The sequence below is a fragment of the Amphiura filiformis genome, chromosome 19 (genome assembly GCF_039555335.1).
Source record: "Amphiura filiformis chromosome 19, Afil_fr2py, whole genome shotgun sequence".
NCBI lineage: Eukaryota > Metazoa > Echinodermata > Ophiuroidea > Amphilepidida > Amphiuridae > Amphiura > Amphiura filiformis.
The window spans coordinates 53,390,061-53,409,478 of record NC_092646.1 but is presented as its reverse complement, the minus strand read 5'-3'; the positions used below and the strand labels follow the sequence as shown (position 1 = coordinate 53,409,478).

General features: G+C 38.4%; 1 protein-coding gene across 5 annotated transcripts in view; it reads left to right on the top strand.

The window, feature by feature from the left end:
• Window positions 1–18,584, top strand: part of LOC140141480 (uncharacterized) — a 30,232-nt gene extending 11,648 nt beyond the window's left edge. For 4 of the 5 annotated variants that reach the window (XM_072163361.1, XM_072163358.1, XM_072163359.1 and 1 more), the window contains exons 7-8: window positions 692–793; window positions 5,481–6,792. In XM_072163361.1, coding sequence (XP_072019462.1) covers window positions 692–793; window positions 5,481–5,540 — 162 coding nt within the window. In that variant the 3' untranslated portion in view covers window positions 5,541–6,792. Of the gene's footprint in view, window positions 1–691; window positions 794–5,480; window positions 6,793–18,420 lie in introns of those variants that run through there. The other variant, XM_072163362.1, reaches the window with a different exon arrangement.
• Window positions 18,585–19,418: the final 834 nt, after the last annotated feature.

Below are 19,418 nucleotides of genomic sequence, written 5' to 3'. Positions count from 1 at the left end.
AATAAGAATAAGTTTTTGCCCCTTTATGATCCTGTGGGGCCATGGGGGGGGTTGAGGTTCACTGTCTCTGCCTGGCAGACAACAGATTCAAATTCTGTGTACCCAAAATAACAAAACTAACCCGGTTGCCAGCTTTTATGCAAACTTATGAATATGATTTCCCAAAATAGAACCAGTCTATAGTAAGCTCCCTGTGATATTTTAATTATCATTGATTTGTTTTTCCAGACATGAAGGAAATCTTGAGTATTGTATTTTGCCCAGAGTGCAATGATTCAGAAGTATTCCTTGCTTGTCAAGCCTGAAAATAAGCAGATCTGGACCAGGAGCCCCACACTTGGAAAAAACAGCTCCCGGTCCTGTGATTATCTAGTGAACCAGGAGCCATTTTTAAAGAGCTAAGAGTCATTTAAATTTCAATTGTACACATTAAATACAAAGCCTGCTTTAACTACCAGGCTCTATTTGAAGAAAAAAAGTAGAGACTGGTTCATATGATTATGGTGTGGACCAGGAGCCAAAATGCTATGACCAGTGGGTAAATGGCTCCTGGGTGCCTGCTTATGTTGAAGCTTGCTGCTTGTGTATGATGCTTGCAGATGGTAGGGGCAATTTGAATTGGGGCAATTAAAGAATGGATTTTATTTGTAAAGTGATTTTGTCATGCCAGTGATGTTCTTCTTGCTTGTAGGTTACCAGAGGAAAGAAAGCGCCAAAGTGTGAATTGTGCAACTTCCACTTCCAGAATGTTGATATGCTGCGTCATCATATGTCAAGACAGTACCACAAAAATGTATGTAAAACCGTAAACATGCAAGGCTGTTTCAGGGTAGTTTTAACTTTAAAAAAATCAAAATTTGTCTGAAATAGTACATTATTGTCTTAAGGTCTTGGATACGAGGGGCGGTCAATAAGTTCGTAGAACAAGGTACTTGAAAGAGTACTAGCCACATTCTTTCTATCTCTCTCTTGAGCATGGTCACTACATACCTTAATGTGCCCGTCGCAAATTTTCTTGAAACCTTCTATGTCAACCAAATGGAAGTCTTCCGATAGCTCCTTGAGCCACTCTTCAGTGAAGGCTCACCAGCATTGATCACCAGCAAACCTGATATTATGAAGGTATGACTTAAAATTCAAAAATAGGTTTCACTAACTGGAGGCCATGCCTGAACCACAATATGGTTACTTTAATTAACTGACCCTCTGCCGAGAATGACAGCTTGACAAACTAAGAATAGCGTACAGGACACAATCCGAAAATAGCCACATTCCTACCATCAACCTTCTTCACATGATGGCTTGCCTCAATTTTGCTATCAAAATTGTATGATATATGCCTATGATTGTACTTTCATTTGGCAAATGATCTGTCATCAAGACTATCCCTGGAACTCAGAAACGGCGATGAAGACCTTGCACTACGGTGACCGAGTGATGATCTTCTTAGGGGTGTGAGATCCAAGTGCTTCCACTAAATTCACCCATAATTCTAGTGATTAATGTATGCCTCAACACCTTTAGCCACATATAGATTAAACTTGCCTTGGTCCTCATTCTAAGTGTATAGAAGGTGTGGACCTGAATATGTCAACTGGTATCAATTTTGTACATGAAGATTCCGGGACCCCATCTAGAAGACACCCTGGAATATCCAAATGTTAATGGATTAATATTGAAAACACATTCATCAGAGTTGTCATATTTTGTGGCTATCTCATCTTTCTTATTTGGCTCTTTATTCATTATCAATGCCACTGTACCAGCACATATATCATTAGTGGTGACGTCAGCAAGTCTTTTGGACCTTGGTTGATCTTCAAGGACGCTCATTCAATTCTTGAACTCTAAGAACCATTTCGTTGCTGTTGAATACCAAGGACTTCATTACCATTTACACCAACTGTACATTGCCAAAGTTTATTTGAGTTTTCACCACCGTCGGGAGAAATTTCCATGATGACCCTGTATTCACTTCTGGTAGTACCTGTGAATTCATGGAGGTAGGCTTCCTCTGAAGAGTGTCCTGCCCATATACAGTGATGCAAAAATATAATATGTTTGCAGTAATGTTTTGAAGGAACAAGCTTTCAAATGAGACCAAATTCAATACCGTGCGACAAAGTAGCATACCGAGTTCTACGAACTTTTTGACCGGCCCTCGTATCATCAGGACATTCCTCATTTTCAGAATGCTATTTGGTGTGTCTGATGTGCTTCCACAGAAAATACTGTGCACATGTGGCTATCTGAACCATAAATGTTAGTCATTTGTACTGTATGTATCTGCCAGGTGACTTACGTAACAAAAGCAAATCAAATTCTTGCTTGCCAGGTGGGACAAAAATATAATGTTCATGTAACACCATTCTTCACATTACTCGGTGGTCATTCGATAGTTGCCCCAACAATAACTTAGAAATATTCTTGATCCTTCACACAGCTCAAAGAGTTTGCCATGATTTGCCATGGATAAGTTCTGTAGATTTAGTCCATTGACTAAGGTCAGTGACCATTGTTGAGGAGAAGGCCCATGGAGTACATTGTATATTCAATATTTTTGACAAAAGGAGTTGTCTTTGTACATAGCTTCTCCAAATCACTGTGTATACATTCACCTGAAATGATGAAACTAAACATCCCAAAATCAGATTACTATTACACGATCTGGTCCACGGGGACATCAAAAAACTTCACAACTTTAGAACCAAGAATGCTAGACGGTCTTTACTGAAAACACCAAAGGTCTAGGCTAGACCTTTAGTGTTTTCAGTAAATGATAGCCTATTGTTAGTATAATGTAATAATTACAGTAACCCAATTTTCAAAATGCCTCATTTGGCCCCCATGGACCAGATCGTGTCACATATGGGTCAATGGACAATAAAAGAATTGGTTTCTCCATAGGGCCTGTACTTAATTTTTGGAACTGGCTGGTGACTAAGTCTTTATTGGGCAAATTATTGTGTGTCCACCAGTAATGATAAATCAAGAAACAATTTGTCAACAAAAAAGACATTGGTTTGCTTGTTTTCAACAGTGCTGCATGCATAATTGAAATAATTCAAATATAACAAGTAAATAGCAGACTAGTTTATGAACAGCTCCAGGTACACTCTTGGGAAAAAAGTTCTCAGGGTTTTACATACAGGACAGCTCAAGAGAAAGGGGTTCAATGAAAAACCCCATAATGGTTCATTCTAGGCTTTCTAGAACCATTTTAGATTGTCTGTAGGAAAATACATTATGGCATCACAAGTTGTGTGTCTGTCGGTCATTTGGGGGTGGGTGCGCCAACAATTATGTAAGGCTTTTTGATCTCATGTGAACAAAACCATATTGCAACCAAACTTTTAAGCATAGCTGCACTATGGGAGCCCTCATCTATTGGTGTCATTAGAGAAGATGAGAATAGAAGGAGATAGCTCATCAAAATTAAGCTGCTTGTCTAGACTATCAACCATTTAATTGCGAGAATCAACTTTGATTCACGCAAATCTGTTCACAAGAATCTTTGCGAGAATCAATTCTCGGCAAAATTCTGACCCTGCAACAATATGAGTAAAACACTGTAGCTGATTTTGCCAATGCTTTTAAATTGAGAACAATTATACAGATCCCTCTCATGACAGAATAATCACACATGCAAGACAATTTTCACATAAAAGATTATACTAAATGGCAAATATACAGATAAAATTCACTGTCTGATTTGAAAACCACCCCTATTATTAACAATGGTATATCCCTTCAACCACAGCACATCTTTGAAGTGGTTGCTGATGGAAAAGAGAATAATACCAAAGTATGCTGGGTCACTTCTGGAAGACACAAATAATACCAAAGTGTGCTGGGTCACTCCTGGAAGACACAAATAATAGCAAAGTATGCTGGGTCACTCCTGGAAGACACAAATAATACCAAAGTGTGCTGGGTCACTCCTGGAAGACACAAATAATACCAAAGTGTGCTGGGTCACTCCTGGAAGACACAAATAATACCAAAGTCTGCTGGGTCACTCCTGGAAGACACAAATAATAGCAAAGTATGCTGGGTCACTCCTGGAAGACACAAATAATACCAAAGTGTGCTGGGTCACTCCTGGAAGACACAAATAATACCAAAGTATGCTGGGTCACTCCTGGAAGACACAAATAATACCAAAGTATGCTGGGTCACTCCTGGAAGACACAAATAATACCAAAGTATGCTGGGTCACTCCTGGAAGACACAAATAATACCAAAGTATGCTGGGTCACTCCTGGAAGACACAAATAATACCAAAGTGTGCTGGGTCACTCCTGGAAGACACAAATAATACCAAAGTGTGCTGGGTCACTCCTGGAAGACACAAATAATAGCAAAGTATGCTGGGTCACTCCTGGAAGACACAAATAATACCAAAGTATGCTGGGTCACTCCTGGAAGACACAAATAATACCAAAGTATGCTGGGTCACTCCTGGAAGACACAAATAATACCAAAGTGTGCTGGGTCACTCCTGGAAGACACAAATAATACCAAAGTATGCTGGGTCACTCCTGGAAGACACAAATAATAGCAAAGTATGCTGGGTCACTCCTGGAAGACACAAATAATACCAAAGTGTGCTGGGTCACTCCTGGAAGACACAAATAAGTACCAAAGTATGCTGGGTCACTCCTGGAAGACACAAATAATACCAAAGTGTGCTGGGTCACTCCTGGAAGACACAAATAATACAAAGTATGCTGGGTCACTCCTGGAAGACACAAATAATACCAAAGTATGCTGGGTCACTCCTGGAAGACACAAATAATAGCAAAGTATGCTGGGTCACTCCTGGAAGACACAAATAATACCAAAGTGTGCTGGGTCACTCCTGGAAGACACAAATAAGTACCAAAGTATGCTGGGTCACTCCTGGAAGACACAAATAATACCAAAGTGTGCTGGGTCACTCCTGGAAGACACAAATAATACCAAAGTATGCTGGGTCACTCCTGGAAGACACAAATAATACCAAAGTATGCTGGGTCACTCCTGGAAGACACAAATAATACCAAAGTATGCTGGGTCACTCCTGGAAGACACAAATAATACCAAAGTATGCTGGGTCACTCCTGGAAGACACAAATAATACCAAAGTGTGCTGGGTCACTCCTGGAAGACACAAATAATACTAAAGTATGCTGGGTCACTCCTGGAAGACACAAATAATACCAAAGTGTGCTGGGTCACTCCTGGAAGACACAAATAATACCAAAGTATGCTGGGTCACTCCTGGAAGACACAAATAATACCAAAGTATGCTGGGTCACTCCTGGAAGACACAAATAATACCAAAGTATGCTGGGTCACTCCTGGAAGACACAAATGATTATATCCCTTTTCAATAGAGTTGGTTTCATATATCAGGATGCTTTCTTCTTGGTTTGTGTTATTCTTTACTGAATTTTATCATTTTGTTAAATGGTATCTTATGTTCTGATTTATTTCAGCAATTACAGAAGCAGAAGCAAAAAACCGAAGCAGAAAACACTGAAGTAACTCAAGTATAAAACACTGAAGCAACTCAAACAAAAACACTAAAGTAACTTAATATTAAATTGAAAACAGATTTGCTGTTTACAAATGTCACAAAGAACTGTTTTATATCTTAGGCCTTCTACAGCAGTATGAAATTTCAAATAATTTTAGATACAGATGCTTGAAAAAAACTTTCAAAACTTTTATTGAGGAGTTTATATTGGAGCATTAGAAAAAGATTCACAGACTCTGTACAATTCAGTTAATTTCTATCGTGATTAAAAGGGTCAAATTTAAACCTAAAAGCATGTAGAAAATTTTTGGAAAATTTTACTTTCTAACCAACCTACTTTTTAGATTCTTTAGCGCAGCACTGGACAAAAAGAATTGGGTCAACAATTCATAACTTCCTTCAACAAAAATATAATTCTCGTTGATACATTTAGAAGTTGTGCCCCCCCACCCCCGTCTACGCCCACTTCACTTCCCAAAATGATTCAACAGGCCAATTTTTGGACACATGCAATGATTCAAGTGTTTATGTTGGTTACATCATGGATGTACTAAATACGTCTATGGTTACATACGTGGTCAGCTGTCAGTGTAAACCCAACACTTTTCAGAGAACAGAGCATGAAGAGGCGTTTGTTGGCACTCTTGCACATGTGATCTGTCTAGGCATTCCATTTAAGATTTTGTTGTATGAAGATGACTGATGAAACAAAAGAATGCATTGAAGGGCCTATATTCAGATTAGGACGAGAAGGTCTGTTTCTCATGGAACAAATTTGAATGGCTTGGCATTTGTCAGGGTTGAGTTTCAGGTGGTTACTTTTAGACCAGTCCAGGATGTCATCAAGATCAGACTGAAGGTTGCCTTTCTCACTGCAAGCATGGTTCTCAACGAATGTGAGATTGTCAACATATTTCCAGTAGTAGTGAGAACTATATCTTTGAGCCGCGTCGTTGATGACGGCCTGCAAGTCATGGATTATATGGTCCCTGGTTTGCTGAAGAAAATGATTATTGCTTCATCAAAGGGTATAAATAAAATGAGAAGTTTCTTAAATTTTGTCTGTTTGTTTGATATTTTAATAGTTCTATGTTATAAAGCAAAATGCTCTCTTGGATTATTATGGTCAAAGTGAATGAAAAAAAAACCCAACATGCATGATAATCGTCAGATGAGTGCAAGAATGTCGTAAGTGACATTTTTGTTGAAAATATAGGCAAATACACGTAATTGGAGTCAAAATGATGCAACCCTCATAGTAGTAAAGAGGAAACATGCATGTGAAACAAAATACAAAGATGGGCTTCAATATGAACAGGAGCATTATTTCATAATGGAAGTTAGAGTATCTTGTTTGCAGGATCTGGGATCTCTCTTTAACATCAGAAATGAGAGTAACACTGAAATTAGAAGACTGGTAATAGAGGTTGTGCATATGACGTATCATACCGTAAATATGGCGGACTTCTCAAATGCATTCAACAAATGCATGATTGCAATCTACAGTGACAGTTCGTCTCACACACATAACAAATGCAATACGATCAAATAGGTTGATGACAACATTTGATTGAGTGGACTGCACTGCGCCATGATTGCGGTGAAGGACACCGGTTCAAATCCTTTGTTTGGAGCCAATCAATAAAAGCATGCAGGGCCTCTATAGCAAGGCGCTTAAAATACATTTCCTTATCAACAGTTTTTGCCATTGCCATCTATGGATTCAAGTCCTGGAAGTACATCGATGCCTTCTGCGACTTCTCATAATATCCTGGAATGACAGAACCCGGTGACAGAACAAACAACTGTTGAGAACAATGGGAAGAGATGTGATTCTAGTTAACTGTGGCAAACTATTTTTTTAACCAAGCAAGTCAGACATGATGTTTATTGGGATGACAAATTATTTTCTTGTTGACATACCTTATTTAACAACTATAATCGGATTTTTTTGAAAGGCACCACAGTAAAGGTTCCTGAACTAACCTGATTCTAAGGCCTCAGATCCATAGGCTGTTCCTTGGGGCGTGTGCCTTGTTCCATGTTTACTTTTTTCCCATGTGACCTGCCACACAGACAACCTATATGGATACGGCCACTAAGCAAAACAAAGGTTCGTTGTCTGTGTCGCAGGTCACACGGGAAAAGTAAACACGAACAAGGGCACACGCCACATGGGAACATCCTATGGATACGAGGCCTTAGGAGTACCTTCCAGGCATGAGAATTTTCAGGTGTTTTTTTTCTGAATTCAGGCAGTTTTGTTGTCCAAATTCACACATTTATATTTTTTCAGCATGTTTTGGGCCTTTAAGACCAAATTCGCACACTTTAGGCAGTTTTCAAAAAAGCCATTTGCATACCTGGTACCATCAGAGATTTAAAAAAAAACTTACTTTCATCATGTAATGAGAAAATAGGAGAGTATTGAAAAACAGATCATTCAAGGAGCATTGGAAGAGGACATCAACAACATCAGGGAATTATATTAGGTGGATAGAAGTATGGCAGTGGCCACATCATGGCAAGAGACGGTGATGGATGGTGAACGAGAGAGGGGTCCTTTTGGGCGAATGGTCTCAGAAAAGACCCATTGAAACAAAATAATTTATTGTTACTCTTATTTATCTGCTTATTTATTACTGAACTTGTCAATAAAATGACGTCACACGTACTCGTGCAACTATCTTTATCTGAAGGTCCAAACTTGTTTAACACACCGTGTAGCTCTGGTGTAGGCCGACATACCGTGCAACAGCTGGACTGATATACTGCATCTCACCATTTCTCGATCTCCTCTCAAGCGTGATGAGCCGTAATTAATTAATTGTTAATCGTTATATAAAATATGCCCATGAAATATCAATAAATGATGTACATGTGCTCCATACATTTTGAAAATACGATTTTTCTTTAAAGCAGGATAGACCTATACTTTGTGTATGCAGGAACGCTATAAATGTGTTAGTAAATATAATGTTACTATATTATGTTGAACAATAAAAGATGTTCACAGAACAGATATACCCTTAATATTAATATGTATATTCTGCATAAATGCATCATTCCAATGAATGCAAACATTAAAAAGCATATGAGTAATATTCTAGTCATTACCTCTAATTTGAAGGGCAATCGAATATACTTCGAATGTAGACATTTAAAAAAAGACAAACCCTTTTTAACAGGAATCTACAAAAATCAATGCTGGTCAAATAATAGTTATTATTTATTTTAGATCGTGTTAGAATGTGCATCTGCTTTAGTGGAATATAAATATCGATGTTTTCGACACTGCTGGTAGTGTAGTGGTGCCCTAGGTGTGTGAAATAGTTGTTTACATGAAAGGCTGCCTTATAAAAAAAATATTTTACATGTAGTTCTTTTTGGGAGGGGGAAATGTAGCTTATATCTTCAATACGAAAGATCAAAATTTTCAAACGATGCTCAGCTTTTCCTCCCAACTGCAAACACTTGGTACATATCATTAGATTTATAACGTTTACTTTGAGGACTGTTGAATGTCAAAAATATCAATTTTTAATAATTTGCCATAAAATTTCCCTTAGCCCAGGCCATCACGAAAAATCAATTGATATCAGAAAGACATTCCTCGTTTTTCAGAATGCAATTTGTGTCTGATGGGCATAGATCCCGGGGGCTGGGGATAAATCCCCCCTCCAAAATTATATTTTGATAGGGGTATGGTCCATACAATCATCCCCCAAATTATAGGGACGCCTGTATGTGGGTTTCTGACCTAATATAACCTCATATTGAGCCATTTTAGCCTAAAAATATCCCATTTTTGTGCGCTTCGCGCGAATTTATTACTCTTGTGCGCCATATTTTGCGCCAAAAGATTCACTATACTTCAAGAATTTTTTCCAGCCCCCCCCCCCATGTCAAAAGAAATCTACGCCACTGCCGATGTGCTCTCGGATCTTACAAAAAGTAGGCCTAAAGGCGCGTGAAAGTCGATTCCGAGTTTATCGTCGCGTCACTTTTCGGAAACCAAAAACACCCGCGTCAAATTTTCAAAAATGCCAAAATAATTCATTATTTTCAAAGTATCAGTGTTTTCACCAGTTTTAGCAATTGGAAACATATATTTTTGTTTGTAAAACATATAAATTCATAACTTGGAAGCAAAACCAGGCTCTTTTCTAACTTTTCTAGTCCCTACCGATATAAAAACATGTTTATAAATATCATGTACGAGTGTGGCTTTAAATCAACACGCATTTTAGGTCAATAATGAAATCTGATGAAATAATGAAAATTCATAACCTCATTAATAAACGCGATGCGTGCGATCCAATCATATTTTATTATTTGCGAAAACGCGAACGCAAATCGAGGTCATTAATATCTCACAATTGACCGCAAAATGCGTAATTGTTCCAATGTCGCACACAATTGACTTCTGCGTGCGCGGTATTGTGCGTCCAACAAACTGCGCGCGCGCTGGCTGCCGTATTTGGATTGCGCGCTACCATATTTGCACAGATTGTGATACGCACTTTTGTTATTGGTCGTTCTGTTTTAGCCTGATCGATTTTTGGCAAGGGAAGATGTAAAAATCATCTATTTTTATAAACTTTTGAGCAAAATTGTGTGTTATTTTGTAAGGTGAAGAGATTAAAGTGACGGTTATGAATGAGGTTAATAACTTTGCATCGGTAATATGTCGGGCATTGTGAAAAATCTAAACATTTTGCTTTGGACCTCGGAATATCCTCGGGGCTACGCCTCTCGGGATATTCCTCGGTTCCAAAGGCAAAATGTTTAGATTTTTCACAATGCCCTCCAAATAACCGAGGCGCAGTTATTAACCTCTAAATGAAAAAGTCACCTCACCAACCTGGGAAAAAAAAGGGACGATAAACTCGGAATTGACTTTCATGGGCCTTAAGCCTAAACGTCGCTATCGATTAATTAACTTAAAGGAGTATTTCGTGATCCTAGCATCCTCTATTTATGTCATTTTTCATTAGATATCCAAGAAAAAACCTATTCCCAAAATTTCAGTTGATTCCGATTTTGCGTTCGCGAGTTCTGCATGATTATGTGTATTACACTGCCCCCCCCCTGCTGCCCCATAGACAATGCGTTGTAATTTCGTTCTGGTGCACCAGAACGAAATTCAAATTTCACGATATCTTTCCTCAACGAATTAATCTGCAAGAAATATTTTGTATAAACATTATGTAGCCAGAGGTTTCCAGTGATATCAAAATCTCAATTTTTTTGAGAAAAGTGGGGGGATGAGGCTGTGGATCACGAAATGCCCTTTTAAGTAATATTTTGCAACAATGGTTACATAAAACTATTTTACAAATTATCATTTTGACAACATTTAAAAAAGTCTGTAGTGGTTTTTCCTTCAAAATGTTTTCATGACCATAACCTGGTTGACCAATTCAAACAAGTTTAAGGTGGTACTACACCCCTTGATAAATTTGTGACTATTTTTGCATTTTTCTCAAAACATAATAACACACTGGTAACAAAACTTTTGTAGGCCTATATAGGCCTATAGACAAGCGGTACGTTATTTATGATATTAGGCCGTGTAAAATTAATATTTTGGTTCTCGTCCCCTCCCTCCTCAATTTCTTTTTTTTTTTTTTTTTTAGATTTTTCAATTTTTAGACTTTGGAATGATTTATGAAATTTTCATACATATAAATAAGTTTATTAGAGAACAAGCATCACTTTCAAGTCTTTTTGTGGTACTCTAGTGGGGCTTATCCTTCAGAATCTCACATTTGAAAAAAAAAAAAAAAAAAGGCCTCATCGTTTCCTCAAGCACTGTTGGAGAAGACCGAAAACTACTGACAATGCTAATTTTACATTGGAAAAAAAAAAAAAAAAAAAAAAAAACCTCCCTCCCTCATCAATTCATGAAAATCCTCTGGACGAGAACCAAAACATTAATTTTATACGGCCTAAGAAAAGAGGTACCGCTAGGATGTAGGCCCTACCTATTTTCTTAATGAACCACTTGTCTCGAATCACTGAAATTTCAATGAAGTACCGGTAATTGGGATTCCCGGCCCCTATAACCAGGCCCGTACGCAGGGGGGGTGCGGAGCACCCCCCCCAAATCTGGAAAAGTGTACAAAAAGTCCGAAAATTTCAGAATTTGCGAGCGTAGCGAGCCAAAAAATGGGTTTTTTTACGCTTTTTTGGACAAAAAAGGTCCAAATTTGGTCCACTTTTCACAAAATCGCCCCCCTTGGGAAAAGGTCCACTTTTTCAAAATCAGCACCCCCCCAAATGAAATCCTGCGTACGGGCCTGCCTATAACATACACACCAGTGTGTTGTTATTTTTTGAGAAAATTTATCAGGGGGTGTAGTATATCACCTTAAAAACGTGTGTTTGCTTGGATTTCGATGACAATGCAGAGGTTGTTCCACTCACGGCAACTATTCTAGTAATAGCTAACAATAGCATCTTTGTTTATCGAAATTGATGTATGCATGCTGCTGGCCTGCATAGAGGTTTTAACACTGAACGCAAACGTACGTGTAGCGTAGTATAAAACGTATTATCATATAACAAAATGACAACAATGATTCAACTTCAGAAATATTTTTAAAAAATGATAAAAATCTGTTTGAATCTGTATTGGAGACGACTTCAACATTTTCTACTCCACCGTATAGAATATGGGTTTCCGTCATTCTGTTTAAGGAGTTGGACCAGGAATGGTATTTTCATGAGCTTAGGCTATATGTAATGAACCATGCTATAACTGAGTATGCTATTAATGGCTGGAACATGTACGACAGGCAGCGTCAAATATGACAGGTGAGTGAGCAAATACAAAGATATTGTTAGGATATCATTTGGTAAATCTTAGGCCCAGGGCCAGCTTTACCATAGGGCCAGATGAGACCGGGTCCAGGGCCCCCAAATTGTGGGGGCTCCCAAATTGCCCTGTAGCCTACAGTGTGCATTTTCCATTTTAGCCGAAAAACACCATGTTTTGGGTACAAAAATTGCAAATGTCCTAGAAAACTTGCCCATTTGAGTGCAAATGCCTTCCTCGCGGTGCGTTTGGAGGCCTCCAAATTTTGGCTTGGACCAGGGCCCCCAAAAAAGGTATATCCGGCCCTGCGTTTTTATTTTTCCATTGTAGAAGTAGGTGTAAATAGTATAGGCCTACTATAATATAGTGTCCGTATACCGTACAGACACCAGGCCTATAAAATAAATATGCCTATGGCATATACCCAACTTTATAGCATGACTTTATTGAATTTATGTGATTGGGAAATCGTATGGTGTTAGTACCACTTACTATAAACTATGGGCCGCTGTGAAACACGGGGTTTTTTTTGCTAGTTAAGGCCCGCTCTATATCAAAACCGCTAGTGCAGTTCAACTCATCAGATTATGTTGGTATACATGCCTTAATGTGAGGTACAAAACACAATAGGCCTTTAATAACAAGTATTTTTAAATACTTGTTATTAAAAACTTTAAAGAACTTAAAAGGGCATTTCGTGATCCACAGCCTCATCCCCCACTTTTCTCAAAAAAAGTTGAGATTTTTATATCACTGGAAACCTCTGGCTACATAATGTTTATGTATATTCTTGCAGATTAGGCCTAATTCGTTGAGCAAAGATATCGTGAAATTTGAATTTCGATTACAACGCATTGTCTATGGAGCAGTGTAATACACATAATCATGCATAACTCGCGAACGCAAAATCGGAATCAACTGAAATTTTGGGAATATGTTTTTTTCGTGGATATCTAATGTAAAATGACATAAATAGAGGATGCTAGGATCACGAAATACTCCTTTAAGAGTAGTATATGGCTATATATAATTCATAATACTACTCGGGGCATACTATATGACTATTTGTATATTTGTACAAGATTGAGTTCCTCCACCATGTTCAAATGTTTACTTTTTATTCTATACCAAGTTGGTTTCACCTTTCCTTAAGGCTGCAAATGTTTAATTATATCGCTATAAACAACGAACGATTGCCTTTTGGCCAATGCCCTATAGAATGCTCTTTCCAAAAGCTTCCAAAGCAGAAATAGTATGCATGCGACCACAGATATCTGTGATGCGACTCAGTTCATTATTCAGTTTCCGATTGTTCGGCCAAAATTTTAAATTAGGACCTTATACTGTTATAGGCCTACTCTTTTTAAATCCAAACTTTGAGTCAAAAAATTGTCAAATTTTGATCCTAAAATTTGAGAAAACCGTTTAGAATACTAATATGCAGTCAACTCATTGATTTGAAATTTAAGGTAAGTTGTTATATGGTGGATGAAAACAAAAATTGGCAAATTTGGCGCTTTTTACAAAACTGTTCACTATCAGAAATTTGCCGTGCTAGTTGAATTCTTTGCATCACTTTCTGAAAATGTATGACTTTTTTGTACATAACCACCATTACTTTTATACGTGAAGATATAATTACAGAATGTCTATGACACTCTCAGTTAGTCTTTGTTGTCCCCATTTTATTATCCCTGAGAACTTCTGCAGGCAGTGGCGTAGCCAGGTGGAGCCGGGGGCACATTGCCCATTTTTCAGGGATAAAATGGGGACGGCAAAGAATAATGTATCATTAAAATGACAAATATATGGACCACCATAATGGGACAAAAACTTGACAAAATAATAATGGGGCCGGGCCGCCGGGGACGACAATTTGGCTTTGCCAGACTACTATGTGCGGGGGGAATTTGGCGTCCCGTTCTGGCTGACTGCAGCTTGTGTGTTTTGTTTTAGAAGCTTAAATGTTTGTTAAATAGTAGCTTGATGCTTCGAACACTGCCAGTTTTATGCGCATTGAAAGGATCACCCGCCCGACCCCCGCACTACTAACACCCCCCCCCGGCCCCTCACACACACGCACACCAAAATGCCATATCTTCATACAGCGCATCTATATTACGGTATACATGTAGCCCCCGCAAACTTTCTTACATCAGTATGATACTATTATCATTATAGCCCACCTACACACCCAGACCAATATGCTATCTTCAGTAGATAGCATGTTATTTATAGAAAGGTCATGCCTATTTAATTTGTGCACTACAAAAACATTTTAAAGATGTTTTTAAATGTTATTGTAAAATGTTTTTTGCAAACGTTTTACCAAAATATTTTGTCAACACTTTTAAGATATTAAAATATATGTTCCAATGCATTGCAGCAACAAATGTTTTTTAAATGTTAAAACGTCCGTATTCCTTCATGTAACCCGACATTTAAACGTTTTCTGGCAACCTTTTCTAACATGTTGCCGAATGTTGTGGTATTTTGTTAGTCTTACACTGTAAAAATGGCTACGTAAAATTACAACCGACCGTTCCCCACCATCGGATATATAGCAATGTAGCGGCGACTGCACGTTTCAGTTTCAATTTTATTTACCAAAAATCACGTCACATCTGGGGGGCCAATTTCGGAGGCAAAGACGACAAAAATTCCCGGCATCATTTTGACCTGGCTGGTTATATTATCGGCAGGGTTTACTTTAACGCACAAAATACGCGTATTTCACGCACAAAATACGCGTATTTACGCGTTCAAAATACGCGTATTTACGCGTTCAGGACTCCTTCAAATCCAAAGTCCAAAGTCCAACGCGTACAAAATCTTGAAAACGTACGCGTGATATTGCAAGATTTGAATAGAGAAACACCCGATATTGTGCATTTATTCTCGGCTTTTGACATTTAGTACCTATTCCCGATATAGGGCCCATCACATTTTGTCAGCATCGATCCATGCATGTTTTAGTGATTGCGTGTCTTTAGAATTGTAGAGTGTCAGTTTGAAATCTTGCAAATTGGGTTCGGGTCATTTAAGTTCTGTTTAACGCGGCTGTGTACTCTAGACATTGTTTCTTTCGCAAAATTGAGTTTTTTTGATATGTTTGTACTTTGTTATGTTTTTTATAAATACAAGGAATGAAAATCCAGATTTGTAAACTCCAACTGCAATATTTTAAGGATTTATTTCACTATTCCACTCGTGTTTGAAATTGAAAAGGAAAGAAAATCTTTGTTGGTGGTATGTCTATGGTTGTACCAGCAGGATACACGCGCGCAACAACGCATCGTGTTGCGTATCGCGCTGCGTGTCGCGCAATTTGTTAACGCACAAATACGCTACGCATACGCGACGCTTATCTGCATGCGCGGCGCGTCTTATGGAAACACCACGGAAGCACTGATTTCACAAAAACCTAGTGGTCAAATGGCTCCGTTTTAGCTGATAAAATGTGGGGTTTTTTAAGTTCTTTCCCCGATTTAAATATCAAGTTATGAATGGATTTCGTTCAAACTTCTCAAGGGGCTGTGGATTTACCCGATGTTCGCGTAATATAAGGTACAAAAACGAAAACTGCCGCATTCTCCTGTGAGATTCGATGAAAGTGCAAAATGTGACCACTTTAAACTTCAACGGCCATTATTTCAATGTTCATTTTCTCGGTAAGATGACGATTTAGGTACACGATAACTCAATAAATACAGCATCTATAGGTAAGCAAATATGATCATTGTAAAAAGCACGATCGACTCAAGAAACGGTTTTCTCATTTTTGTATATTTTGGTCTATTTCCGATTTTAGGCATCATTTTGTGCAAATAGGCGTTTGTGAATTTTAAAAAGTTCAATTTGATGCCTTATATGGTCAATATCTCAAAAAATAAGGCCAATATCAAAAAAAATAAAAAAACCGTTTTTGGAATGGAGCCTCAAGATTGAGCTAAAAACAAAATAAAATATTTTGGAAAGATTGTTTTTTGTTATGATGTACCTAACAAATATTGCCAAAAGCTCTCTTTTTGTGATTTTCTTCATAATTGTTGTTTTTACCCCAAATCTGTATTTATATTAAGATTTATTGATGTCTTGCCTTCATAAAAATGTATACTTTTATATATCTTGTGCGAATAATTACAAAGTTATTGCACTTTTACTACATGCATGTCTGAGAGTACACAGCTGCCTTAAATGATGCACCGATTGTCTTCAATTGGACTTTAATTTTGGCAAAATATTCCCTCTCAGGGGGGAACATCCCCCTCAGACACCCCCATGCATACCGTGGATAAACAAGTGACCATTTTCGCTTCTGCTTTCGACATTTGCCAATTTAGGCCCTATGTTTAACACAATTATTTATAGGCCTATAGGGAAAACGTGACAACGAAAGGCTTCATGGACCGTCATTTCACAATTTTCGGCTTTTCAACTTAAATTTTACACAGTAATAGTGCCAAAATGGTCCACCAAATCGCTTCAATTAGGTCTTCATTTTGCAAAAATCTTCCAAGTTCATCACCCTGCGTAGTTGATAAACAAATGGCCACTTTCACTTCTGCTTTCGACATTTGCCAAATTATGTTTAACACAATTTATAGGCCTACCATAAATAGGGAAATCTTGCCGTCCACGAAAGGCTCCATGGACTGCTCATTTCACAAATGTTCGGCTTTTTTAAACTAAAATTTTACACATTAATAGTGCCAAAATGATCCACCAAAACTGCTTCAATTAGGTCTTCATTTTGCAAAAGTTTCTTACTTCTCGATCTCAGGGGGCATTTTTAAATATTATTATTTTCTTTTAAAATTGGCCCCACCCCCTTCTGACTGCTCTAGATCCGCCACTGCTCCAAACAATGGCGTAGATTTCTTTTTGTCTTGGGGTGGGGTGAAAAAATGTCTTGAAGTATAGTGAATCCAGCACCTTTTGGTGAAAGAATAAGTTAATGGTACAAATATTTTTACCATTTTGAAGCTAAACTGTTGAAATATGGTGCAAAAGTGGAATAAATTCGCACTTTGGGGACTAAAATGACCAAATATGAGGTTAATTTGGTCAGAAACCCACACACAGGCGTCAACATTGGGGATGATTGTATGGACCACCCCTGGTCAAATATTGAGGAGATTTCCTTCCCCGGATCTACGCCTATGGCTCCAAAAACACACATATTGTTAAAAATGTCTTCAAAAATAATATTATACAAATACCCCCTGGGCAATGTTTTTGACTCCTTCAGAGGAAAAATTCACAATTGAAAGGGTCAAAAAAATTTGAAAATACCCTTTCAGCAAAATGCTTTAAGAAAACTCTGATTATCGGTGGGATGTATACGGTTTTTTACACGCAAAGTCTTCGAGCAAAAAGGCTTTGGACAATGTATGCGTGTAGCGTGCAAAAAGTTTATATTTTACACTATTTTGGCCCATGATTGGGGTGAATTTTGATGGAAAACGGGCTCCAAAGTTCTTTTCCTTTGCCTTTCCGATTTTTTCTTACAATTTTTTGTCAGAGGGGCACTTTTCTCTTTCATTTTTTGACAGGGGCACTCCGCCCCTGCAATCTCCAATTTGCAATCGACATCTCACCTCGACGTGTTCAACCTCAGTGCATTTGAAAAAGGGAGTTTGTATTGACAAACAAGTGTTGTTGACAAGAATTGAAGCGTCAGATCGTGTCCCCCTCCGGTCCTAATATATAGCGCGCGATTTGTAGACCCGCATGAGAATGCATGGATGTTGGTCCCGGGGATGTTGGTACGCTGGTCTTTGGAGAAAAAAGAAGGACCGGCCAACCGATATAAAGAGTGGTATATGGACAAGCAAACAATCTGTTGTAAAGATGGCTCTACATCCACAAGAAAGTGTTTCTTTAAATGATGTGAGTGCAGTCGCCGTTTTATATATTGGTATATCCGATGGTGGGAAACTTGGAACGGTCGGTCGTAATTTTACGTAACCATTTTTACAGTGTAAGCCTGACAAAATAGCACAACATCTGGCAACATGTTAGAAAAGTAACACATCATTTTCAATAATTGTTTCCCGTTTTCTTATTCCTCTCACAGAGCAAGTACAGAGGAAATCTTCAGACAGTCGTAGCATAGAATTAAGAGACATGAGCCCGGGTTCTTCCCGTGGAACACGATCAACGGTCCCCGACGACAGGATCCTCGAGTTACGAGAGGACTCCAGTTCATTCTCAGATGACATCCCATCCTGCTCAGGGGCTTCCGGTTTTTCAAATAACTCTGATGAAAATCATGAAAATGAATTTTCTGAACAATCATCAAAGATTGGAGGATCACAGGATGACTCCTCATCGCCTGAAGAAGTTGTCAGAAAAGTGCAATTAAGACCTGATTTTAGAGGGATTGGAATAACAATAGCAGGGGGAGTTTATACACCATTTGGGCCAGAACTTTTACCCGTGTTTATTACAGGGGTTGATCCGAATGGACCAGCTTCACAAACAAGACAAATTAAGGTAACATGATTTAAGAACTGCATGGCAAAAAAACCGAAGAGAAAGCGCGAAAGTAGGCCTACAATGATCCGTTTTTATAATCATGATAATGAATGGACGGTTGTTCAAGCGTGAATGTGAAATAAGTTTAAACTACAAAAACTGTTTAGCAACCGTCTTGCGATCAGTAGGGGAGAGCGGGGAGTGTTCGCCCTATTTTTTTCTGACCCGCCTAGCGATGTCAATTTTAAGGTTAGGGATGACCTGATTAGCCCATGTGAAAGCCCGATGTCTTAGCTATATACGACCACAATCCCAGAACTATAGGCCTTACAATAGCAACAGGATAAAAAAAAAAAAAAAGTTTTTCAAAGTGGCGAACTTGCCCCATATTGGGGCAGGTTCGCCCATATGGTGGGGTAAGTTCACCCTAATCACAAAAAGGGTTTAAACATTGTGTAACAATAACATATCCAATGCAAACATTTAGCAAGAGTATACAGGGCATTTATTCTCTTCTGGGGAATCACTAAATTTGTTGCAGGGGTCGGGTCAGGGTAAAATGTAGGGGTCCAAAGTGAGTTTAAACGTATCATGTTT